The sequence below is a fragment of the Humulus lupulus genome, chromosome 3 (genome assembly GCF_963169125.1).
Source record: "Humulus lupulus chromosome 3, drHumLupu1.1, whole genome shotgun sequence".
NCBI classification, from domain to species: domain Eukaryota; kingdom Viridiplantae; phylum Streptophyta; class Magnoliopsida; order Rosales; family Cannabaceae; genus Humulus; species Humulus lupulus.
In genome coordinates, this window is record NC_084795.1 from 283,583,873 (window position 1) to 283,610,568 (window position 26,696).

Sequence of the window (26,696 nt, forward strand, 5' to 3'; positions counted from 1 at the left end):
TTTTTTTATGTAATATACTCATAAGTATGTATTTATATATAATGTTTGGAAAGAGTATTCAAATTAATAAACAAATACATTTAGCTACCCATAAGTACCACTGTTGTTAGATTGAAATTGCTATAGTGTTTTCTTTGTTGTTCTTGGCTGCATTTCACTTGATTGCAGTGGAATCTTGTTGTTGAAATCTAACAAATATCATAATTACATTTGAGATGGGATGAATTCCAATTAATTGGGATTGATATATGAGAGTATCAATAAACTGCCCGTAAGTAAAAATTGCCAAATATTGATACGGGAACTTTCAAGAGCAACATGTTACATTTAGTTACCATCATATAAAAGTATCAAAATCAAGGAAAATATTTAACTAATTATGGTTATGACAAAATGGGTCTTTCAAAAACAAAAATATATGTAACAGTTACATAATAATTTGATACAAATAAGTATTTAAAATTTGTCATAGATTTAGATACTATTGAGTATTTAGCTATGATTTTGATAAATATAAGTACCCAAAGTAGCATTTACCTACTAATTTTATAATGGTAGACATTAAATTACTATGTTAGTAAATACAAGTGTTTAAAATAACTACAAAATTCAAAACAAAAACTAGTTAATAACGCAAAAGGCGTTATAAATTATTTTGTACATATAAACAAAAATCACAAGAAATTTCATAATAGACATATAAACTAAAAAAAGAGTAAAATTTTAAACTAATACAAAAGTTATATTGAATTCATAAGTCATTATTATGTAGACCACAAAATATATACCCATAGATATAGGTAAAGGTAAAGCAAATATTGTAACAATGCATTTTTTTTTAAGAAATAAAGTGATTCAGTAATAAAAGGGCCAAGAAAACAAGGAAATAAAATGATGTATCAAAATGGTAAGTAACAAACACCTTATTAAATTAAAAAAATAAGAGGTACAATAAAATGGTAAATAAATTTGGAATATATGCTATTTAGGTTAATTAATATTATAATGTAGGTATATTAAAATATGCATAACAAATTAGTAATTAATTACAATATAATGTATGTGAGTGTAAATCTTCCTCTCCAAGACCCCTTCAGCCAAATGCCTCCCATCAGCTTCAATAGCCCAAACGGCCCAAGTCAACCCAGCTGCCAACACAGCCACCAAAAGCCAAAAAGTCACATTTTTCTTCTCAATATTTTCTTCTTTTCACTCAAATATCAATTCACTTTTCCCTATTTTTCTTACCTAAATAAACATTCCTAATTTATTTTTTTTTACCCTAGCTTTTCACTAATCTTTTACCCAACCAAACATTTCATCTTTCCAATACCCTTACACTTACTCTATTTATCCTACCACTTCCCAACACAATTAAATTAATCAATTTATTTATTTTAATTTGATTAATAAATAGAGCCTTGTAAGACCATTTGGGGGGCTCTTCTTCATATTTTCAACATCTTCTACACATATTTTTCTCTCTTCTTTTCACTATTTTCTCTCTACCATTTTCATCTTTTGAAGAGCATGTCAAGTATGTTATTTTGTAATTTTTATCTAGTTATGAGCTTCTAATCTTTTTCAAAGATTATTAAGATAATGATGAAACAAAATGTAACTAGATAGTATTTTTTGTTGTATGTTGATTTCCCATTTGTACAACATTGTTTATGGATTTTTCTATCAAAGATATGCATTTTTCATCTAGTGTTGATTGTTAAAGCATATTACACTTAGTTCTTCATTATGCAAAAATATGATATTCTTTGATTAAATGTTTTTCATTAAATTGTTCACATCTAATTCTTAGAGTATAAGTATCATATTTTGCCTAAATATAATCTCTTTGATTTTTTGTAGTTTCATTAGGTTGTAACACAACTAATGCTTAGAAATTATATCTTATATAAGTGAAGAAAAATCTTACATTTTTTAAAGTAACTTGTGCTTAAATAGAAAATGTATTTTGAAAAAAAATATAGTGTGATTTATTTCAACTATATCTAAACTTGGGAATCAATATACTTATAAATACTATTGAACTTGCATTTTGTGGATTCTAATATCTTAATAATTGTTGCGAATTTTTACTACTGCGCAAGTATACGCAATCGAATAAACAAGTAATAGTAGTGGAAATATATTATCGTTCCGTCAGGGAATTGATCTAATAATTACCAATAGCAAACTTTTATTTCTATTTGACTAATGAAATTTTAATGACAATTAACAATGAACAATAAACTAAGAAACACAATTTAATTAACAAAATTTAATTTAAGCGAAAGATTAGAGTATTCTAATTTCATCAACCTTCAATTCTATTCAATCAATAATACAACTAATATGTTTCTTTGATCTATGGTTATAGCAAGTTTACTAATGACAATTCTATTCTTTCTCAAGATATAAAATATTCAGTTTACCTGTGAATTTTCTACATGTCTGTGATAAATTCTACACATAAACCGCATTAAGAACAAAAACCTAATTGCTACACAAACCAATTTGATACTTTCGTTCTAAATTAAAATCTATGTCTATTGTCTAAAGCTATTCCAATTCTCACTTTTCAGATATTGAATTAAAACCAATAATCATGCAACAGATGGCCAATCAATTACAAGCATTAAACATAAGAACAATAGATAACCATAAATTCAAAGATTCATAGAAATTGCATTAAAGACGAATAGAATATCCAGTGACTACATTAAAATACTCTAAATAAGAATTTAGTTCATAATATTAAACTTCATCATCCAATCTAAAATTCAAAAACATAAAAATAAACACAAACGAAATAAATGTGGATTCTTCTCTGTTTCTTTTCCTTTGCCGTCAGAATGCTTCCCCTCTCTGTCCCTCTCTATCTTCTTTTTATTCTTCTTACCAAAATCCCCAAAAACCTACGAATTTCCATAATACTTTCCAAAAATACCCTCGTGCCGATATATCGCATATATGAGGCGATATATCGCCTGGTGAATTTTCTCGATAAAAACGCGAGTTTCTGATGTCGTTTCTGCAAAGCCAAAATTTGGAATTCCTTCTTATGCCGATATATCGCCCAAGACAGGCGATATATCGCCCATACCATATTTCCAAAGATTAGCCAATTTTCGGCTACTAAAACAAACAGTTAACCAAATTCTCGAACAAATCAGAATTATAACAACAAACTGCACAAGTTCACCAAACAGGTTAAATAGAAACTTTCTCTTGAGAAAAACAACCAAATCAATCTGAAAATGTTATAAATAAACGTACATTTTGTACGCTTATCAATAATCTTATTTTACTTATCTCATTTGAAAACTATTTTTCTATCTAATCTTAAACCTTTTTATTACTTGTCTTTTATTTTTCTAAAACAAAATCTCATCAAATATTTGGAACTAGGTTAGAATCTTCTTACTTTGTTTGAAATAGTTTATATTGATGTTAGTCAACTCCCATGAGTTCGACCTCGTACTTACATGAGCATTATATTCCGAAACGATTCGTGCACTTGCGAGTATAAATATTAAAACACCATCTTTTGGATTCAACAATTTGTTAAATAATATTTTCATATATTAGTATTTTTTTATTAGTAATAATACTTTCACATGTATATTTAGTATTTGAAATGAGTATAAAAATCAATTTGAGTTTCAACAGGTACAATTAGACATGGAACATGTATAATATATGCTAACTCAATTTAATTAAAAGAAATTTTTGAAAATGACCTCTCTTTTTTAAGTGATTTTGTACTTTGACCTACATTTGACAATTTTTTGCAAAATGATATATATCTAAAATTCGACTAGTTGTCTAAATTTTTTGACCAACTATCTAAATTTTCAACCAACTATCTAAATTTTTTACTAGCTGTCTAAATTATAAGATGTCATTTTGCAAAATATTATTAAAACTAGGCTAGAGTACAAATGACTTAAAAAAAATATGATATGAGCTTTATGAAAGGCATTCACATCAGCAGCAAAATAAGTCCACCAAACATATATGTTACACATATATTGTACAATTTTCAAGTTTTAATTTAAAGATAGATATATTATATTATTGTATGGTAGGGGCTTCAAAAAGATCCCACCGCTGGGGATCTTTTATATTTCCGACTTGTGAATAATTTTCAGCGCGATTTTTTTTATGATCGTGTCTATTGTAGTTATTTAGAGCAACCTGCAAATTTTTAGAAAATTCTGAATAATTTACAGTGTCGAAAACTAGGTTCAAACATGTTATTTTCCACGCACATAAAAAATTAGTCACGCGTGCAACAACTTGTTTTTAAACTAGTTTTCAGTACTGTAAATTATTCCGAATTTTCTGAAAATTTGTGTTCTAAATAACTACAATATACACGGTCATAAAAAAAAATTGCACCGAAAATGTTGAGAACACAAAACAGCCCACAAATATGGCTCTTTTTGAATCCCCTACCACATAAATTTCCTATACTCTTTTTTATAATTTTTAATTTTGTTTATCTGAAAAATATCAAAGGCATCCCATCCACTTGTATCCTATCTTCACAGCTAAGTGTCAGCTTGAAACAGGAAGATCTTACATTGGAAAAACATGATAAAAATCCATTTATTTATCCCAAGTTGTGTGGATAAATAACTAAGCCAATATCTCAATCAATTGCCCCAATTCTAAACATGAAGATCTTACATTGGATTTTACTTGTCGGCCATAAAATATAAAATAATAATCCTACATTTGAAAAACATGATAAAAATCCATTTATTTATCCCAAGTTGTGTGGATAAATAACTAAGCCAATATCTCAATCAATTGCCTCAATTCTAAACACACCCAAAAGAAACAATGACTGATTGGCAATGGAAAATAGTTACTTTAGTGCTCTTTCTAGTTGGTTTTGGTTATGCTCTAAGGAAGAAAACCAAGGAGAAGAAGAATCTTCCTCCTGGCCCAAAAGGGTATCCATTTCTTGGAAGCTTGAACCTATTAGGCAAACACCCTCATCGAGATTTGCAAAAATTGTCCCAAAAATATGGTCCAATCATGCATATCAAACTTGGTCTAATTCCCACCATTGTTGTCTCCTCTCCTAAGGCTGCTGAGCTTTTTCTCAAAACCCATGATCTTGTTTTCGCCTCTAGACCACCTCATGAGGCCTCCAAGCACATTTCTTGGGAGCAAAGGAACTTGGTATTTGCTCCATATGGCTCTTATTGGCGCAACATGAGAAAAATGTGCACACTTGAGCTTCTGAGTAGTCTCAAGATCAACTCTTTTAGAGATATGAGGAGAAAAGAGATCGACCTTTTTATTGAGTTTGCAAAAAATGCTGCTTCTAATCGTGCTGCGGTCGACCTTAGCGCCAAGATCACAACAACCAATGCCAACATGAGTTGTGAGATGGTGTTGGGGAAGAAGTACTCTGATGATGAGTTTGATCAAAGAGGTTTCAAGGCAGTTGTCCAAGAGTTTATGCACTTGACAGCCACTCCTAACTTGGGAGATTACATTCCTTTCCTTGCTCCACTTGATTTGCAGGGCTTGACAAAGCGCATGAAGGCTGTTAGAAAGGTGTTTGATGAATTCTTGGATAGGATCATTGATGAGCATATTCAATCCAAAGATAAAGATGATCATGAAGCCAAGGATTTTGTTGATGTCATGTTGAAAATTATGGGGTCAGAAGAGTCTGAATACAACATTGAACGACCGAATATTAAAGCTATAATCCTGGTACTACTTACTTTCTCATTAAATATGCTTCATATGTTGATAAAAGATTATATGAAATTGTGCAATAATGATTTAAAACCAAGGAATTTTTTTGACTATTTTTAAGATACCAAACACATGTTGAATATATGAACATACATTAAAAATATATTTATACATTATATATACCAAAAACTATATATATAATCTATATTTTTTTAACAAAATCATTAAAAAAAAAATCATAATAAAAAAATGAACTAGGTAAATATCTCTAACTTCAATATCAACTAACTTGGGTTGTGCAAGTCTCTGTATGCTTTTATTTTCTTTCAAATTGTTAATTCAAAGAAATGCAATCTCTCTACTTGATAACAAATATACATTGAATATATATCTATATTAACAACATACTGAATATATATATATATATATATCAAATACAAACTCTGCATATAACAAAAATGGTATATATATAAAAACAATACTCAACCAAGTTAAATTTGGTTATGCAGGACATGCTTCTAGCCTCTTTGGATACATCATCAACAGTAATAGAATGGGTAATGTCAGAACTCATCAAGCACCCAACACCAATGAAAAAGCTCCAAGAAGAGCTCAAAACCATGGTGGGCATGGAAAGAATGGTGGAAGAATCAGACTTAGAAAAGTTGCCCTACTTAGACATGGTGATAAAGGAAAGCATGAGGCTTCATCCAGTGGCACCATTGTTGATTCCCCATGCAGCCATTGAAGATTGCACAGTAGATGGTTTCCACATACCCCAGAACTCACGTGTGATCATAGACATTTGGACAATTGGGAGAGATCCCAAGTGTTGGAATGAGCCAGAAAAGTTTTTCCCGGAAAGGTTTTTGGGGAGTGACATAGATTTGAAAGGTAGAGACTTTGAGCTCATTCCATTTGGATCTGGAAGAAGAGGTTGCCCTGGAATACAGCTTGGGTTGACTGTGGTGAGGTCAATGGTGGCTCAGCTTGTTCACTGCTTTAATTGGGAACTCCCTGATGGCATGGTGGCTTCTGAGTTGGATATGAGTGAAGAGTTTGGTTTGACTACTCCTAGGGCTAAACATCTTGTGGCTATTCCTAGTTACCGGCTTAAGATGTAGAAAATGTAAGCTTTTTTTTAGCTCTGAAGTAAGATGTAGAACATGGATTTTCTCTTGGGAAAGATGAGAATGTTATCTAGTAAACTCTTGGTGGTATTGAAAAGTTTCTAGTTTGATATATTATATATAATGACTCTTGTGTTGAGTGCATGATGATTATGAAGAAAAAAATCAATGTTTTTTCTAGTTTTCATATGAAGTTGATTGGTCTGTAAAATTTGATCCATATATGCTCACAAATTGTACAATCTTCATCTACTATGGTCTTGGTTGGCTGAGACTTTGAAAGCTGCTTTTGGGCATCTGAAGCTCGAAAAACATCTCTACTACTGATTGGGTAATCATTGAGTTTCAACTTTTACCTTTAAAAAATTCTTTCAACAAAAGACAGCTTTAGCAGCTTTCTTAAGAAGAACTTCCTAAAAAGCTAAAAGCACAAGCAGAAGCTCAGCCAAACAAGACATATGCTATGATGGGAGAAATCTTTGAAGTTACTATAATTTTAATATCAATTTACAAAAAAAAAATGTATTAGATATAGAATTGCGAGACATTATTAAGATACACTAGGAATTAATCAACCTAACCCCAACCCAAAACTATTTTAATTCCCATGTATGGAACACAAAGATTTCTCCATACCCGAGATTGGAAAAACTTTGAATTATAAGAAAAATGGTTTAAAATGTCCCCTTTCAAAAATAAAAAAGCTCAAGTTCGTTGATTATAAAGCAAAATTATTGAAACCAATCAAAAAAATTACTACTTCTTTCCATAGCCAAATACTCACAAGTTAGCTAGATTAATAGGGGTTCTTCACTTTGGCAAAAAGAAGAAGATTTAGATTTTTTTTTAAGTTTTAATTATTTATTACTTATTAAATATTATATAAGAATTACTTTTTTGTTTATATTTTATTAGACTCTGTATTTTATCTTATTAATTATTTAGACTATATGTTTAGATAAATTATATTTTGGACCTAGGTTTAGTAAAATACTTCAATAAATTATGATTGTTTAAGTCATATTTTTTTTAAATATATATATAATGATCAAAATCAAATTTATGATTCTATTTTTTATTTTCTTAAACGTAGAGTCCTATTTGAAATTATAGTGAGAATTTATACAATTTTCATCTATTATGTTATGCTATAGGAGGAATTTTTTTTATTTTAGCTTTTGATGTAGAAATGAGAGATATTATAGAAGATCCATTATTAGTTTCAATATAATCCTTATCTTTGTTTAGATATTTTAGATAAATGTAATCGTGTAGGTAGTGGTCTTTGTCTTAAAGTTTCTCTTTTTTTATTTTTGTCTCAGAGTTTCTCTTTCAAAAATTAAATTTGGCTCATTTAATAAAATTCGTCTTTTTCTGAATTTTTTCTTATTTTACAGAATAGTTATCTTCTAGTTGGTAATTTGGCTCATTTTTTCTTATTTTCTTTTTTTTTTTTGTAAGAAAAATCTTTGTTGGTAATTACGAAAATGGATTGATTAGTAAACTTATATTATTCTTTAAAAAGAATACAGAACTAAAATTAGATCCTTAAGTTGATATTTTTTATTTTATGTGATGAACATGATTTAAAAAAATATTTATGGTATGTTTTACTATAAAAAGTTTTAGTAATCTGGTCAATTTAATGACAACTGTGTCAAGACATGTATTGAGGCTTTCTAGAGGCGATTTCTTACAATTGATTAGATGGGCACCAGCAATCTGTCAAGAACAAAGAGAAAGAGGCGAGAGTTCAATTGGGAGCACCGGTGGGGTGTCAGCCAAAGAGATTCTGATGATAAAATTAATCGGGTTGTAATGAGAGCTAATTGAAAACAATAAAATTATGATGTAAATCACAAAATAGTGATAGATAGATGAGTAGTGGAATAGTCAGAATGACGGTGGCGATGATGGAGGGGTTGAGCGACTGGGTCAAGTCTAATCAAATCAAACTGACTTGTCTTGCTTGACTAGATCGCTCAGAAAAAGAGTTGCTTTCGTTTCAATTAGAGTGTAAAGAGAGTCAAGTGATTATCCGATCCCCCATTCTCAACCCCTGAGGGTCTTATTTGTTGTCCCTCTTTTCGTTCCGTTCTCCTCCGTCTTCCTGATTCATCTGACTCGCTCCAAGTGGTTTCTTTCCGAAATTCTCGGCGAATGTGGTGTGAGTCTTGACTGTTTCAAGGTCCCTGGCTGACTGAGCGTATCCGGATTCGGGTCCGGGTCCAGGTATGGTTTTGGGCGTTTGGATGGTACATTGTATATGCGAGCCTATTTACATGAGTTTTGGCCTTATTGGCTAATTAGGCTAGCTTATTAGGCTGACTGACTGCTTGTTGGACTTTTTTTTTTTATCAAGTAGACAGATTTTGTCCACTACAGGCTTACCCTAATGAGCATTTCTTATTTTAACTTGTTGAATTTTTTATTTTTAAATTTGTTAAATAATATTTTCATATATTAGAATTTTTTTTTACTAGTAATAATATTATTTTCACATGTATATTTAGTATTTGAAATGAGTATAAAAATCAATTTGAGTTTCAACAAGTACAATTAGACATGGAACATGTATAATATATGCTAACTCAATTTAATTAAGAGAAATTGTTAAAATTTGCCTATTTTTTTTAAGTGATTTTGCACTTTGGCGTACTTTTGATAATTTTTTGCAAAATAAAATTTGTCTAAAATTCGATCAGCTGTCTAAATTTTTGAATTTTTCGACCACCTGTCTAAACTTTCGACTAGCTGTCTAAATTATGAAAGGTCATTTTGTAAAAAATTATTAAAACTAGGCTAGAGTACAAAATAACTTACAAAAATAAATATGATATGAGCTCTATGAAAGGCATTCACACAAAATAAGTCCACCAAACATATATTGTACAATTTTCAAGTTTTAATTTAAAAATAGATATATTGTATTATTGAATGGTAGAGGCTTCAAAAAAAGCCCCATCGATGGGGCTCTTTTGCATTTCCGATCCGTGAATAATTTTTGATGCGATTTTTTTTATGATCGTGTATATTGTAGTTATTTAGAGCATCCTACAAATTTTCAGAAAATTTCAAATAATTTAGAGAGCCAAAAACTAGGTTCAAACATGTTATTTTCAACGCGCATAAAAAAATTAATCACACGTGCAACAACTTTTTTTAAACTAGTTTTTGGTACTGTGAATTATTCAGAATTTTCTGAAAATTTGCAAATGCTCTAAATAACTACAATATACACGGTAAAAAAAATCGCGTCGAAAATTATTCATGGATTGAAAACACAAAAAAACCATGATAGAGCTCATTTTGAAGTCCCTATCATAAAAATTTCATATATTCTATTTATAATTTATAATTTTGTTTATCTGAAAAATATCAAAGGCATCCCATCCACTTGTATCCTATCTTTTCATCGACTTATTCACAGCTAAGTGCCAGCTTGAAATAGGACTTATTGTTATCAGTCCCATAAAATATCAAATAAAAATCTTACATTTGAAAAAAATGATAAAAATCCATCGATAGATCTCAACTTAAAACTTTTATCTTTAGTGTCCCAAGTTGTGCGGATAAATATCTAAGCCAATATCTCAACCAATTGCCTCAACTCTAAACACACCCAAAAGAAAAAATGACCGATTGGCCATGGAAAGTACTCTCTTTGTTAGTGCTCTTTGTAGTTGGTTATGGTTATGTTCTAAGGAAGAAAACCAAAGAGAAGAAGAAGAAGAAGAATCTTCCTCCTGGCCCAAAAGGGTATCCTTTATTTGGAAGCTTGAACCTATTAGGCCAACACCCTCATCGAGATTTGCAAAAATTGTCCCAAAAATATGGTCCAATCATGCATATCAAACTTGGTATAATTCCCACCATTGTTGTCTCCTCTCCTAAGGCTGCTGAGCTTTTTCTCAAGACTCATGATCTTGTTTTCGCCTCTAGACCACCTCAAGAGGCCTTCAAGCACATTTCTTGGGAGCAAAGGAACTTGGTATTTGCTCCATATGGCTCTTATTGGCGCGACATGAGAAAAATGTGCACACTCGAGCTTCTGAGTACTCTCAAGATCAACTCTTTTAGAGATATGAGGAGAAAAGAGATCGGCCTTTTAATTGAGTTCGTAAAAAATGCTGCTTCTGATCGTACTGCAGTCGATCTTAGCGCCAAGATCACAACCACCAATGCCAACATGAGTTGTGAGATGGTGTTGGGGAAGAAGTACTCTGATGATGAGTTAGATCCAAGAGGTTTCAAGGCAATTGTCCAAGAGGGTATGCACTTGGCAGCCACTCCTAACTTGGGAGATTACATTCCTTTCCTTGCTCCACTTGATTTGCAGGGCTTGACAAAGCGCATGAAGGCTGTTAGAAAGGTGTTTGATGCCTTCTTGGATAGGATCATTGATGAGCATATTCAATCCAAAGATAAAGATGATCATGAAGCCAAGGATTTTGTTGATGTCATGTTGAAAATTATGGGGTCAGAACAGTCTGAATACAACATTGAACGACCAAATATTAAAGCTATAATTCTGGTACTACTTTCTCATTTCATATGCTGCTAAAAGATTATATGAATTTATGCAATAATAAAAAGTGAATTCTATATAAATATCTCTAAATTCAATATCAATTAACTTTGGCTGTGCAAGTCTCTAGATGTTTTTCTTTTCTTTCAAATTGTTAATTCAAAGAAATGCAATCTCTCTATTTGATACCAAATATACATTGAATATATATCTATATTAACAACATACTGAATATATATTTATATGAAATACAAACTCTGCATATAACAAAAATGGTATATATATAAAAACAATACTCAACCAAGTTAAATTTGGTTATGCAGGACATGCTTGTAGCCTCTCTGGATACATCATCAACAGCAATAGAATGGGTAATGTCAGAACTCATCAAGCACCCAACAACAATGAAAAAACTTCAAGAAGAGCTCAAAATCATGGTGGGCATGGAAAGAATGGTGGAAGAGTCAGACTTAGAAAAGTTGCCCTACTTAGACATGGTGATAAAGGAAAGCATGAGGCTTCATCCAGTGGCACCATTGTTGATTCCCCATGCAGCCATGGAAGATTGCACAGTAGATGGTTCCCACATACCCCAGAACTCACGTGTGATCATAGACATTTGGACAATTGGGAGAGATCCCAAGTGTTGGAATGAGCCAGAAAAGTTTATCCCGGAAAGGTTTTTGGGGAGTGACATAGATTTCAAAGGTAGAGACTTTAAGTTCTTTCCATTTGGGTCTGGAAGAAGAGGTTGCCCTGGAATGCAGCTTGGGCTGACTGTGGTGAGGTCAATGGTGGCTCAGCTTGTTCACTGCTTTAATTGGGAACTCCCTGATGGTATGGTGGCTTCTGAGTTGGATATGAGTGAAGAGTTTGGTTTGACTACTCCTAGGGCTAAACATCTTGTGGCTATTCCTAGTTACCGGCTTAAGATGTAGAAAATGTAAGCTTTTTTTTAGCTCTGAAGTAAGATGTAGAACATGGATTTTCATTTGGGAAAGATGAGAATGTTACCTCAAACTTGAATTAAACCCCCTTCAATGACTGTAACACAATCCTAATCTCACAAGCCCTGATTCTCCAAGATGAATCCTCAAGCTAAGCTTCAAAATTCAAGCCAAGAAGAAGGAGAAGAGATGACCGAGAGAGATAGGAAAAGAGCCCTGTTTTTGCTGTCTAATTCCTTCTACAGCCATCCTCTTAAATCATTCCTATGGTCAAAAGACTAAAATGCCCCTAAACCCAATTAAAACCTATACAGCCACCCAAAGTCAAAACAATCATTTCTCACTTAACCAGCTAATCATGATTAATGTCCTTTAATTACCATTATTCTCAATATTCTCAAATAATATTTAAATGATGACCCATGACCCATGACCCATTACCCATTCATTCTTAGTAATATACTAAGCATCAAATTACCCACAGACTTACTCTGAGCCTGGAAATTAATCTAGCTGTAACCAGTTACAATAACAATTAATTTAGATTTGTTTGTTTAGATCTGATTTTGTTTTCACACCTGACTAAGTAACCAGGTACTATGGCGATTGGTTCTTTTTTTTTAATCTGAATCTGTAACCAATTACGATTATGACAAGTTTAACTTTTTTTGTTTGTGATCTTATTTGTTTCCAGGTTTGGCTAAGTAACAAATTACAATCGCAACTGGTTCTTTTTTTTTTCATATCTATTTTGTTTTTCGAGACCTAGCTGTAACCAGTTACTTTCATGATCAATTTAGTTTATTTTTTACATATCAGTTTTTTTTCTTCCAAATCTTACTAAGTAACTACTTACAATTCAGTTGATATTTTGATAACGGTACATTACTAAAAAAATCAAAATTATTTTTATAGCTGTAACTAGTTACTACAACACCACTTTAAAATAAAACTGATTTTTATCGTTATAACCAGTTACCACACATTATTAAAAAAATTGACAGTGGCATAGGATTACTATCACAAAAAAAATCAAAATAGTTTTGATAGTGGTAACCAGTTACAGCAGATAAAAATGTTGATTGAGGAAGATAAAAAAATGGAAGAAAATAAGAAGAAATGGGAATAAAATATATGGTGATTAAGGTCTCAGATTTTTTTTCTTCAAAGAATTATGTAAAAAAAATATATTTTATAAAATATGAATGATAAAAAATAATACAAATAGATTAAAATTATAAAAATAATCTCAAAACATATCAAAACTAACTACTAAAAATGTATAAAAGATTAAATATGGTATTCAAATAAAATTTTATAAATATATAGGGAAAAACTCCAATAATAATGTAAATAAAAAAAATATGCCATAAAAAACTGAAGGAAAAAAAAATTGCCATATTTTTCAAAGTTTAAGAATAAATCTCATATATGGAGTAATTTCCTCATTTCATATTTGAACTTGTTGAGTATTTTGTTTTTTAATTTGTTAAATAATATTTTCATATATTAGTATTTTTTTTATTAGTAATAATACTTTCACATGTATATTTAGTATTTAAAATGAGTATAAAAATCAATTTGAGTTTCAACAAGTACAATTAGACATGGAACATGTATAATTTTTTTTTTATTATTATTATTTATTATTTCAAAAAAATAAAGAAATTTTTGAAAATGACCTCTCTTTTTTAAGTGATTTTGTATTTTGGCCTACATTTGACAATTTTTTGCAAAATGACATATATCTAAAATTTGACTAGTCGTCTAAATTTTTTGACCAACTGTCTAAATTTTCAACCACCTATTTAAATTTTCGACTAGCTGTCTAAATTATGAGATGTCATTTTGCAAAAAATTATTAAAACTAGGATAGAATACAAATGACTTAAAAAAAATATGATATAAGCTTTATGAAAGGCATTCACATCAGTCAGCAAAATAAGTCCACCAAACATATATGTTACACATATATTGTACAATTTTCAAGTTTTAATTTAAAGATAGATATATTATATTATTGTATGGTAGGGGCTTCAAAAAGATCCCATCAGTGGGAATCTTTTGTATTTCCAACCTATGAATAATTTTCGGCGCGATTTTTTTTATGAACGTGTCTATTGTAGTTATTTAGAGCAACCTGCAAATTTTTAGAAAATTCCGAATAATTTACAGTGTCGAAAACTAGGTTCAAACATGTTATTTTCCACGCACATAAAAAAAATTAGTCACGCGTGCAACAACCAGTTTTTAAACTAGTTTTCAGTACTATAAATTATTCAGAATTTTCTGAAAATTTGTGCTCTAAATAACTACAATATACACGGTCATAAAAAAAATTACACCGAAAAGATTGAGAACACAAAAGAACCCACAAGTATGGCTCTTTTTGAATCCCCTACCACATAAATTTCCTATACTCTTTTTTATAATTTTTAATTTTGTTTATCTGAAAAATATCAAAGGCATCCTATCCACTTGTATCCTATCTTCACAGCTAAGTGTCAGCTTGAAAATCCATTTATTTATCCCAAGTTGTGTGGATAAATAACTAAGCCAATATCTCAATCAATTGCCTCAATTCTAAACACACCCAAAAGAAACAATGACTGATTGGCTATGGAAAGTAGTAACTTTAGTGCTCTTTCTAGTTGGTTTTGGTTATGTTCTAAGGAAGAAAACCAAAGAGAAGAAGAAGAATCATCTTCCTCCTGGCCCAAAAGGGTATCCATTTCTTGGAAGCTTGAACCTATTAGGCAAACTCCCTCATCGAGATTTGCAAAAATTGTCCCAAAAATATGGTCCAATCATGCATATCAAACTTGGTCTAATTCCCACCATTGTTGTCTCCTCTCCTAAGGCTGCTGAGCTTTTTCTCAAGATTCATGATCTTGTTTTCGCCTCTAGACCACCTCATGAGGCCTTCAAGCACATTTCTTGGGAGCAAAGGAACCTGTTATTTGCTCCATATGGCTCTTATTGGCGCGACATGAGAAAAATGTGCACACTTGAGCTTCTGAGTCCTCTCAAGATCAACTCTTTTAGAGACATGAGGAGAAAAGAGATCGGCCTTTTTATTGAGTTTGCAAAAAATGCTGCTTCTGATTGCGTTGCGGTCGATCTTAGCGCCAAGATCGCAACAACCAATGCCAACATGAGTTGTCAGATGGTGTTGGGGAAGAAGTACTCTGATGATGAGCTTGATCCAAGAGGTTTCAAGGCAATTGTCCAAGAGGCTATGCACTTGGGAGCCACTCCTAACTTGGGAGATTACATTCCTTTCCTTGCTCCACTTGATTTGCAGGGCTTGACAAAGCGCATGAAGGCTGTTAGAAAGGTGTTTGATGAGTTCTTTGATAGGATCATTGATGAGCATCTTCAATCCAAAGATAAAGATCATGACCATGAAGCCAAGGATTTCGTCGATGTCATGTTGAGATTCATGGACTCTGAACAATCTGAATACTGCATTGACCGATCGAATATCAAAGCTATAGTTCTGGTATTTACTTTTGGTTATCTAAGTCTCAAAAGATTTCATTTTTTAAAAAAATATTTCAAAAATACGATCTATAAATCTAAATACCAATTAAACAAAAATATAGTTGTAAAAAATATAATTTTTTATGAATAAAAAATCATACTTAATTATGCAGGACATGCTTGTAGGATCAATGGATACATCAGCAACAGCAATAGAATGGGCAATGTCAGAACTCATCAAGCACCCAACAACAATGAAAAAACTCCAAGAAGAGCTCAAAATCATGGTGGGCATGGAAAGAATGGTGGAAGAATCAGACTTAGAAAAGTTGCCCTACTTAGACATGGTGATAAAGGAAAGCATGAGGCTTCATCCAGTGGGACCATTGTTAGCTCCCCATGCAGCCATGGAAGATTGCACAGTAGATGGCTTCCACATACCCAAAAACTCACGTGTGATCATAAACGCTTGGACAATTGGGAGAGATCCCAAGTGTTGGAATGAGCCAGAAAAGTTTTTCCCAGAAAGGTTTGTGGGGAGTGACATAGATTTGAAAGGTAGAGACTTTGAGCTCATTCCATTTGGATCTGGAAGAAGAGGTTGCCCTGGAATGCAGCTTGCGCTGACTGTGGTGAGGTTGATGGTGGCTCAGCTTGTTCACTGCTTTAATTGGGAACTCCCTGATGGAATGGTGGCTTCTGAGTTGGATATGAGTGAGGAGTTTGGTTTGTCTATTCCTAGGACTAAACATCTTGTGGCTATTCCTAGTTACCGGCTTAAGATGTAGAAAATGTAAGCTTTTTTTTTAACTCTGAAGTAAGATGTAGAACATGGATTTTCATTAAGGAGTTTCTAGTTTGATATATATTATAATGTCTCTTGTGTTGAGTGCATGATCTATCACAATAAATAAGTAACACATTATATCTAAGCAGTAAGCAGAAGCAACTTAAAATTGTATATAAATGAATTATATTGAAAATCTTACCAAGTGCGGGATGAGTATTTTCAAGTAAAGAGTACCTAAAAAAAGTATTATTCAATATAAGAAATATATTGTAGGTGAACCAATATAATAAACCTTACACAGACCAATTAGTAGAGCTCAACATACCAAGTTATTAACACTTTGATGAAAAACAGCATACCAAGTTATCTGATCATCATGGCCGAAGAGAAAATTAACAAAACAAATTTGTATTCAAGCACTTGAACTTGATCTGGCAGCTATATAATAACGGGAGAAAGAAACTTGGTGGTGGAAAGTCTTGGCAAGTCATTTCCAAAAATCACAAGAATAAAGAAGTAATTGAGTTCTCTAAGATCTACATGTGAATGGGTTTGTCATAGGTAGCCATGGCAGCCTCCTTCAATGCCTCGCTCATCGTTGGATGTGCATGGCACACCCGAGCAATGTCTTCACTAGATGCATCGTACTGCAATGCTATTGCCGCTTCATGAATGAGCTCTCCAGCATTTGGGGCCATAATGTGAACTCCCAAAATCTTGTCAGTTTCCTTCTCGGCCAAAACCTTGACAAGTCCTTCAGCATCATCAATTGCTTTGGCTCTGCTATTAGCTAGGAAAGGGAATTTTCCAACACGGTATTCAACACCAAGTGCCTTCACCTGCTCCTCGGTCTTTCCCACCGATGCAACCTCAGGGTGAGTGTAAACGACACCAGGGACCTTGTCGTAGTCCACATGACCAACCTTGCCAGCAATGAACTCTACACAAGCAACTCCATCCTCCTCTGCCTTGTGGGCTAACATTGGCCCGGGAATGACATCCCCAATAGCAAAAACACCAGGCACATTTGTTGCAAATCTCTCATTGACTAGAATTCTCCCTCCCTTGTCAGTTTCAACTCCAATCTTGTCCAGACCAAGTCCAGATGTGAATGGGGATCTGCCGGCGGATACAAGAACAACATCGGCATCAAGAGTGGTCTGGTCACCCCCAGCTGCTGGTTCGAGTGTCAGCTTCACACCACTACTAGAAGTGTCAACTCCAACAACCTTAGTGTTAAGCTTAAATTTCATCCCTTGCTTCTCAAGCGAACGCTGAAATTGTTTGCGAATTTCTCCATCCATGGAGGGGATAATCTCTGAGGCAAACTCAACAACAGTTATCTCAGAGCCAAGACGGCCCCATACAGAACCCATCTCCAGGCCAATGTATCCAGCTCCAATGACAACGAGTTTTTTGGGGATTTCTTTCAAAGCCAAAGCTCTCATCAGATCCCGAAGAGGCAAAACCCCTGGAGAAAGAGGTAAGAGAAAGCGAGTACCTGAGAGCTTCAGAGGTCTGGTTGGAAAAGGTTCTAGAAAGAAGGTAACCCTTTCTTCTGGCCAAGCTTGCCAAAGCCATTTGATTTCAAGACCACACCACCAGTCTGCGGCTATATATAAGATAGCGAGTTGTATATCAACATCAAGCAAGAAAGCAAATTCTTTTTTGGCGTTCAACTCGATTTTAGTATATATATGTAATATAGTTCTGAATCAGTATACATACATAAATCAGTATTCCAAGTCTCAGACAGCAAACAGAGCATTACCATTAGGCAGCTAGTCCTAGTACACAATCTGAACATATACTAACTTAAAAGAATATACAGAACAATACAATCATGTGGGATAATTGAACTTAACATAACCAAATTAACAACTAAAACACAACAAACTAATAAGCAAGAGCACAATCAAATGCAACATTAAAAAATTGAGAATTGAACAATGCATAAAACAATAAACAACCCCAATGATTATACTGGTTCAAGACCAATAGATCGAAGTGATCTATGGCTCTAATCCAGTTCTGGAACACCACCAACTTCCTTTTTATTGATAAGAACAATTTCTTGGTACAATACAGTCAAGTAGATTCAACTCTCTTGGATCCTCTCAAAGTGCTTATCTTCCTCACAAAACACTCAGACCCGAGCTTGCATATTCATCAACATATTCTTAGCTGCTGAGCTGTGATATATTGAAGGGCTTAGTTGCAATTAATTAGCTGTTTTTCCTTCTTAACTGTTGTAACTGTAATTAGTTAAGAATCGGCTAGCTTAGTACTGGGTTAGTGATATAAATTTCATTCTTGTATTGCTGTATTCCTTTAATGAAAAACAGAGCTTTTCATTCATGTTCTTCTTCTCTTTTTCTCCTGGTTCTCTTTGGTAATATGGTATCATAGCCACGAAGTGCTTCCTCTTCTTCGACAGTTTTTTTTTCCTGACTTCTTTTTCAACTTCTTCGGATCCATGGTGACCACTCGCAGTGGTATTGGCCCGCGAGACTCTCATGAAGATCCTCTAAATCTCCATGATACGAACCCTCCTGTCATTCCAGCTGATTCAGTATCGATGGATCGCCCTGCTTTCCCTAACCCAAGTTCTCGCTCATCCAGAGATGAAAGTCGGGATCCCTATCATTTAGGTCATGGCGATCATCCTAGTGCAAATTTAGTTCCCAAAATTCTTACCGGTGGGGAGAATTACACTTCCTGGAGGCGTTCAATGATGGTGGCCCTCCTTGCTCGAAACAAAGTTCATTTCATCACAGGTAAACTTCCTCAACCAGCTCCAACTCATGAAGATTATGATTCTTGGTGCCGATGTAATAGCACTGTTATCTCCTGGATTTTACATGCCGTGTCTAGTGAGATTGCTGATAGTGTGATGTATCTTGATGATGCATCTCTGATTTGGTCTGACCTCTATGAGCGTTTTCATCAAAATAATGGTCCGCGAGTTTTCGAGGTAAAGCGATCTCTGCAGGTTCTTCATCAAGGGAGTCACAGCATTCAGACGTATTTTACTCGCCTCAAAGCTCTTTGGGACTTGGTTAATGAGTACCGTCCACAACCTCTTTGTACATGTGGTGCAATGAAGACCTAGTACACAATCTGAACATATACTAACTTAAAAGAATATACAGAACAATACAATCATGTGGGATAATTGAACTTAACAGAACCAAATTAACAACTAAAACACAACAAACTAATAAGCAAGAGCACAATCAAATGCAAGATTAAAAAATTGAGAATTGAACAATGCATAAAACAATAAACAACACCAACGATTATACTGGTTGAAGACCAATCCAGTTTTGGAGACTATAGGTTGGCCCATTAAACCATAGTGTACCATATCTAATAATATAAGCCCAATAGGCCCAATATATCCCCTAGGGTAAGAAGGCATACGATACATCTTTGTGTAGATCGTGAGAGATTCAAAGATGAACAATGGAGACTCAATGTCAGGTATGTTTTATCTCTATATGTTCAATTCAATACACTAAATAAAGTTTGATCTTGCAGATTACATGAGCATGGTTTATTGTTATTGATTTCAGAATTGATAATGTTATAATGCTCATATGTTAAAAATATTAATAATTGGCATCAGAGCCAGGTTCACTTGATTTTAGGGTTTGAAATTTTGATATATACCCAATCTTTTCAAAATCTGATTTTTTTCACAAGAAATTTCGAAATCATGCTATGTTAATGGGAAATCGGGTTTGATAATGAGTATTGGGTTTTAGCTATTTTTTTTGGGCAAAAATTTCATGCTTTTTTGTTGTGAAAACTGAGCTTTTCATAGAGCTCAACAATGGTGGAAACCCATTTTTGGTTTTCATGTTGTTTTGACCTTTTTTGTTGGGAAATAAGGAGAATGGATATGCTAAGGTGGTTGACGACATTGAGAGGAAGAAAACCCATGTTACAGTGGCCAAAATGGTGGCCGGAGAAGGTAGTTGCAGTCGGGTCGGACCCGCGGGCCGAACCGGGTCGAACGCAACCCAGATGCCCAATTTTCAGAGGTCAGGGACGACTAAAAACGACACATCGTTTTGCCTCTGTCAGGAAAAAACGACATGTCGTTTAAGGGGGGAAAATATGGGTCATTTTTGCTATAAAACGACATGTCGTTTTTTAAAAAAAAACTACATGTTGTTTTTCCAAAAACCTACATGTCGTTTTTTCCAAAAACTACATGTCGTTTTTCCAAAAAAACTACATGTCGTTTTTACAAAAAACTACATGTCATTTTCCCAAAAACTACATGTCGTTTTTCCAAAAACTAAATGTCGTATGGGCTTATTTTTAAAAAAAAAACAAATAACAAAAGCTTTTTTGGGCGCATGAGGTGTCATTTTTTGGCCAAATTTTTACCATTTCACTCCTATTCTCATATCCTACTATTTGTATATGTTTATGCACAAGATTAATTCATGAATTTGGTTTCATAAATGTATTTATATTTAATCTTTTGTGGCATAAATCTTATTATATATTGTCAACAATTATTGTTTATTTTCTTGCATGTCGTAAGAATAAGCATGTATATTGTTTAGTAAAGAGGAACATTTAAATAATTATTTATTTAAATTTTATGTTTTTCCTCCAAAATTACATTAAGATCTATATAAGTAATTAATTATCCTATCGATAATAATTGCTTGGTAAGGATGATTAATATGGTGAAGAGAATTTATTAAACATTATGAATCACAATTTATCTATCCTTTCGATAGTAAATTAATGTATTTGATTATAATGTTTAATAAATTGTTCTTACCTGTATATGAGTTCTATTTTGTGTGTTTGTCTAAGAACTCTAGCATACATAATGATCATTTGTTATTTTGCGATCATATATTGATGAGAAAAGAGCACAAATGACATGGTTTATCATAACATGTATTTAATAGTTATTGCTCTTGTTTCTCATTCAGCTGTAAGCATTCCGAGAACCTCTGCCATGTTGACATTGAATGGAACCAACCACAAGTAGTGGGTTGAATCTCTCATGATGAACTTAACTCTTATGAGAGTGGACTTGGCCTTGAGAATGGATGAACCACCTAAACCCGCTGACGATGCCACTGAAAAGGACAAGAAATCCTATGAGGATTGGGAACACTCCAATCGTTGTTGCTTGATGCTCATGAGATATCACATGGATGAATCCATTCGTGATAGTATTCCTAAGTCCGAAAATGCAAAGGATTTTCTTTCTTCCATTAAGGAAAAGTACCAAAAATTCTCAAAGAATGAGAAGAATGAACACTTGAACATGCTCCATCACACCATTTATGATGGTTCAAGTGACATCAGGGCTCATATTGACAAGCTCATGAGCTATTATCACAAACTTAAGGCCATGGGTATGGACCTTTGTGAGGATTACATGGTGTGGTTGGTGATGGAGACCATTCCATCTTAGTTTGATGCGATCAGATCAAGCTATAATGCTCAGAAAGAGCAATAGACTGTTGGGGAAATGTCTGCTATTCTTGCCAAGGAAGAGGAGGACATGAGAAAAGGTAGGGCAAGAAGCATCTCTATGGTGACAAATCCTAGCAATCCGAACAATCCCCACAAGAGAAAGTTCACTTCCAATAACTCTGGTAACCAAAAATCTCTCAAGAAAAGGACTCTTAGTCCTAAGGTGAATGGACATTCAGGCTCATTCTCTAATGATCATAAGAATGAGTTTTTCAAAGGGAAGTGAAACTTTTGCCAGAATTTTGGGCACAAGAAAGCTGATTGTCGAAAGATCAAAGCTCACCTAGAGAAGAAAGGCAGTGACAAGTCGAAGAAGACCGAGTAGTCTAGAGAAGAATGTATACATGGGAGACGATACAAAAGTCCAAGTTGAATTTTTGGGGACAGTTAGATTACAGTTGAATACAGGACATTTTTTGGAGTTACAGGATGTTGCTTACATACCCTCTTTTAGGAGGAATTTGATTTCTGTATCTATTTTGGATAGGCTAGGTTATAGTCTTCTTTTTGGGACTGGAAAACTCACTTTGTATCGTGACTCTCGTTTGGTTGGAAATGGAACTTTATGTGAAAATTTATATAAACTTGATTTGCATGATGTTGCTTCTGTTTCTTCTACTTCTTGTCTTAATACTGTTGTTGGCTCTAAACGTGCATGATTAGATTTGAAATCTTCTATATTGTGGCACAAACATTTAGGTCATATCTCTAGAGACAGAATGGAAAGGTTGATCAAAGATGGGGTACTTCAAGGTCTGGATTTTTCAGACTTCACTACTTGCGTTGATTGCATTAAAGGAAAATTAACTGCCAAGGTTAGAAAGAGTAAAATAGACAGGTGCACAGGACTGTTGGAGTTGATTCACACTGATATATGTGGACCTTTTGTTCCACCTGCCATAGGTGGTTATAAATACTTCATCACCTTTATTGATGATTTTTCCCGTTATGGCCATGTAGAGCTCATTCGTGAAAAATCTGAATCTTTAGATGCGTTTAAGATTTTAAGACGAAAGTTGAGCTTCAAAAGGGGAAGAAGATCAAGGCAGTTAATTCTGATAGAGGTGGAGAGTATTATGGACGTTATGATGAAAGTGGAAGGAACCCCGGGCTTTTCGCTAGGTGCTTACAGGAATGTGGCATTGATGCAAGATATACAATGCCAGGAACACCCCAACAGAATGGAATTGCTATTAAATACATGTTATGAAAGGATAAATCGCACTCTTCTTGACATGGTGCGATGTATGTTGATTCATTCTAGTTTGCCAGAGTTTTTATGGGGTGAGGCATTAAAGACTGCAGCTTATATCTTGAATCAAGTGCCCAGCAAGTCTGTCCCAAAGACGCCTTATGAGCTATGGTCAAGTAAGAAACCAAGCTTGCGTTATTTTCATGTTTGGGGTTGCAAAGCAGAAGTGAGACCCTACAATCCACAGTCTAAGAAACTTGATCCGAAGACCATTAGTGGCTATTTTGTAGGCTACACCATTGGATCAAGGGGTTCTAGATTTTATTGCCCATCTCACACCACCAGAGTTATAGAATCAGATAGGGCTGTCTATTTTGAGGATGAATTTGGTTCAAGCCAAGGGTCAAGAGAAATTGTTTTCAGGGAAGAACGCATTTTTGTCCCTGTACCTGTCGCTTCCATTCCTATTGATGACCCTGTGATTGAACAAATTCCGGTAGAAACTCATGATGAACCTCAAAATCAAGAACAAGGTGAAAATCTTGATATTGGGGATGATGAAGCTGTTGGGGTTTTATGCCCTAATTAAAACCCAAATTCTTTGTAATCTCATTTTATTATCAATAAAAGAATAGAAATCATTTTTTGACTTGGTCAATCACTTTGCTCACATGTTTTATTTTCATGATTATTTGTTTAATATAAACTTCTATTAAATCCCGAGCATATAGCTAATCTTATTTATAGTGACGTAATCACAGTGGAATATAAATATGATTATATGTTCAAAATAAGTTAGTCCTAAGATTAGTCAGTGCACCGGATTTACACTGACTTGCCAATCTACGATATGATCTACTTACACATTACAGTGTTATGTTCTTTCTAGAACATTAGCAAAGTAGATAAGATCGGATGTATTTGTTACATCGGACAGGACCGATATTGACAGTTGATAAGATAAGTAAACCGTTATTATTTATTGTAGTCATATCATATAGTTGACCATAGGTCAATTCAATCTCAATTCTGAGTGGTTAGTATACTAACTGATTGTATTATTTGAGTTCCTTGACTTGTTCGTTACCAGCTTACCCTACGGACTAGCCCATACTTACATCTTGGGAACTCGGTAGTATAATTGAGTGGGAGTGTTAATCATAGATATGAACATCTATAGCTTCTGATGAAGAAGTGAAATGATGGTTTCCTTTTAGTTTGGTTCAAGGTGATAAATGATAGAGATCTCATTTCAGTAATTAAATTAGTTTACTGAAATATCATTTACAAGGAACTAAGTGTTTTAAGGATAAAATACAATGAGGGGTAAAACGGTATTTTAGTCCTATCTCATTGTAGACCGTCTATAGAGGATTGAGTGACAATTATGGTTGTAACAATGGATAATTTATAGCGTATCTATATTTGTTATAGAGCGTTCTATGAATTCAAGAGTGCAATTCCAAGTCTATAGTGGAGTCACGAGGAATTAATAAGTTAGTAAATTTATTTGTTAGATTTATGATAACTTATTGGAGCTTGATTTCATAGGCCCATTGTACCTTGGATAAAATCATCTAGATAGTCTCAATTAATTGATTTAATCATCAATTAGAATTATGAAAGTTGACCAGGTCAATTTTGGATAGTTTCACAGAGTTGTGTAATTTTGAGAAGAAAAGAGAAATTATGGCAGATTTATTAATTAAGATAAATTGGTATCTAAATTAATAAATAAATTTAAATCAAGGTTCAAATTATAAATAATTAATTTGATAAAGGATTTAAATAATTATTTAATTAATTAAATCAATAGAAAATAATACAGGCCTTGATTTTAAGTCCAATGAGCTTATAATCAAATAGGAAATTTCACGGGCCTATAGCCCATGATAATTTCGACCTAGGGCTTCAAAATGGCTATTATTTTATTGATTTTTAAATTAAATTAAATGGCCTAATTGAGTCTATAAAAGGAGTGCTTAGAGAGAAGTCAAAAGAAGAAGTTTGATAAGTCACAAGTCAGATTTTCTGATAGTTTTAGATTCTCTCTAAACACAAGTCCTTTTCTAAGCCTCTTTGTTATTTTCTCTTCTTCTCTCTATATCTATCTCATGTGTTGAGAATTGCCCACACTAGTCTAGGTGGTTCTAAGGATACATTGGAAGATCATGAAGAAAATAGAAGATCGGTTCAGTTTCTTGATAATACTCTGCGACAGAGAGGATACAAGAGTTAGAGAAACTGAAGGAAGGACTCTTAATTCCACTGCATATACTGTAAGTATTATATTATTTGTTTCTCTTTGAATTCAATTTTAGAAACATGTGTTTAGGCTATCTTGTATTAATTTTTTTAATATTAGATATACATGAAAATAAATAAAGATCGTGTATAATCTTTTTCCAACAGAAGCTATGGTGAGAAGATCACAGAGAACCCGCAGGTCTGTTATTCCTAATGACTACCTTGTCTATTTACAGGAACATGAGTTTGATGTGGGAGACACTTTTGAGCCAGTTACCTATCAAGAAGCTATGAATAGTCATCAATCTGTATTGTGGGTGGATGCAATGAAAGATGAGTTGAATTCTATGTCACAAAATGAAGTTTGGGAGTTGGTTGAATTACCCAAAGGTTGCAGACCCATTGGATGCAAATGGGTGTATAAGATCAAACGTGACTCGAATGGGCAAGTGGAAAGGTATAAGGCTAGGCTTGTGGCTAAAGGCTATAGCCAGAGAGAAGGTATTGATTTCAAAGAAACATTTTCACATGTTTCCACCAAAGATTCGTTGCGAATCATTATGGTTATAGTTGCTCATTTTGATCTAGAACTCAATCAAATGGATGTGAGGACTGCCTTCTTGAATGGAGATTTATTTGAAGATGTTTACATGACTCAACCTATTGGTTTTGAGAAGTCTGGCAAAGAACACATGGTTTGCAAGCTCAAATAGTCTATCTATGGGCTTAAACAAGCATCAAGGCAGTGGTATCTCAAGTTCGATATGATTGTCACTGCAAATGGCTTCAAAGAGAATGTAGTAGATCAATGTATATACATGAAGGTCAGTGGGAGCAGCTTTATTTTTCTAGTATTGTATGTTGACGACATCCTGCTTGCATCTAATAATTCTGATCTGTTGTCTGAGACAAAACAACTGTTGTTTAGCCATTTTGATATGAAGGATCTTGGTGAGGCTTCCTATGTGCTTGGGATTCAGATTATTCGAGATAGGGCTAATGGTATTCTTCGTTTGTCTCAGAAGACTTACATTGATCGGATCTTGAAAAGATCCAATATGCATGCATGTTCTCCTGGGAAGGCACCAATAGTGAAGGGTGACAAGTTCTCAAAGGCTCAATGTCCACAAAATAATAAAGAAAGAGA

General features: G+C 33.5%; 5 protein-coding genes across 5 annotated transcripts; 4 read left to right on the top strand and 1 right to left on the bottom strand.

Annotated features, from left to right (window-relative positions):
• The first annotated feature begins 4,777 nt into the window (after positions 1-4,777).
• LOC133824798 (cytochrome P450 71AU50-like) lies at positions 4,778-6,990 on the top strand. Its single transcript, XM_062257773.1, has 2 exons — positions 4,778-5,733; positions 6,228-6,990. Exons 1-2 carry the CDS (start codon positions 4,846-4,848, stop codon positions 6,840-6,842), a joined length of 1,503 nt encoding a protein of 500 aa, XP_062113757.1. The 5' UTR covers positions 4,778-4,845; the 3' UTR covers positions 6,843-6,990.
• A 3,390-nt stretch (positions 6,991-10,380) lies between these two features.
• On the top strand, positions 10,381-12,407 carry LOC133824807 (cytochrome P450 71AU50-like). Its single transcript, XM_062257779.1, has 2 exons — positions 10,381-11,382; positions 11,700-12,407. Exons 1-2 carry the CDS (start codon positions 10,483-10,485, stop codon positions 12,312-12,314), a joined length of 1,515 nt encoding a protein of 504 aa, XP_062113763.1. The 5' UTR covers positions 10,381-10,482; the 3' UTR covers positions 12,315-12,407.
• Positions 12,408-14,865: 2,458 nt separating this feature from the next.
• Positions 14,866-16,672, top strand: LOC133824808 (cytochrome P450 71AU50-like). The gene is made up of 2 exons (XM_062257780.1): positions 14,866-15,825; positions 15,980-16,672. Exons 1-2 carry the CDS (start codon positions 14,929-14,931, stop codon positions 16,592-16,594), a joined length of 1,512 nt encoding a protein of 503 aa, XP_062113764.1. The 5' UTR covers positions 14,866-14,928; the 3' UTR covers positions 16,595-16,672.
• A 155-nt stretch (positions 16,673-16,827) lies between these two features.
• LOC133824810 (dihydrolipoyl dehydrogenase, mitochondrial-like) lies at positions 16,828-18,209 on the bottom strand. The gene has a single exon (XM_062257783.1). The coding sequence runs from the start codon at positions 18,042-18,044 to the stop codon at positions 17,133-17,135; it is 912 nt and encodes a 303-aa protein (XP_062113767.1). The 5' UTR covers positions 18,045-18,209; the 3' UTR covers positions 16,828-17,132.
• Positions 18,210-19,072: 863 nt separating this feature from the next.
• LOC133825854 (uncharacterized) lies at positions 19,073-19,708 on the top strand. Its single transcript, XM_062258746.1, has one exon. It carries the CDS (start codon positions 19,073-19,075, stop codon positions 19,706-19,708), a length of 636 nt encoding a protein of 211 aa, XP_062114730.1.
• The last annotated feature ends 6,988 nt before the right edge of the window (positions 19,709-26,696 follow it).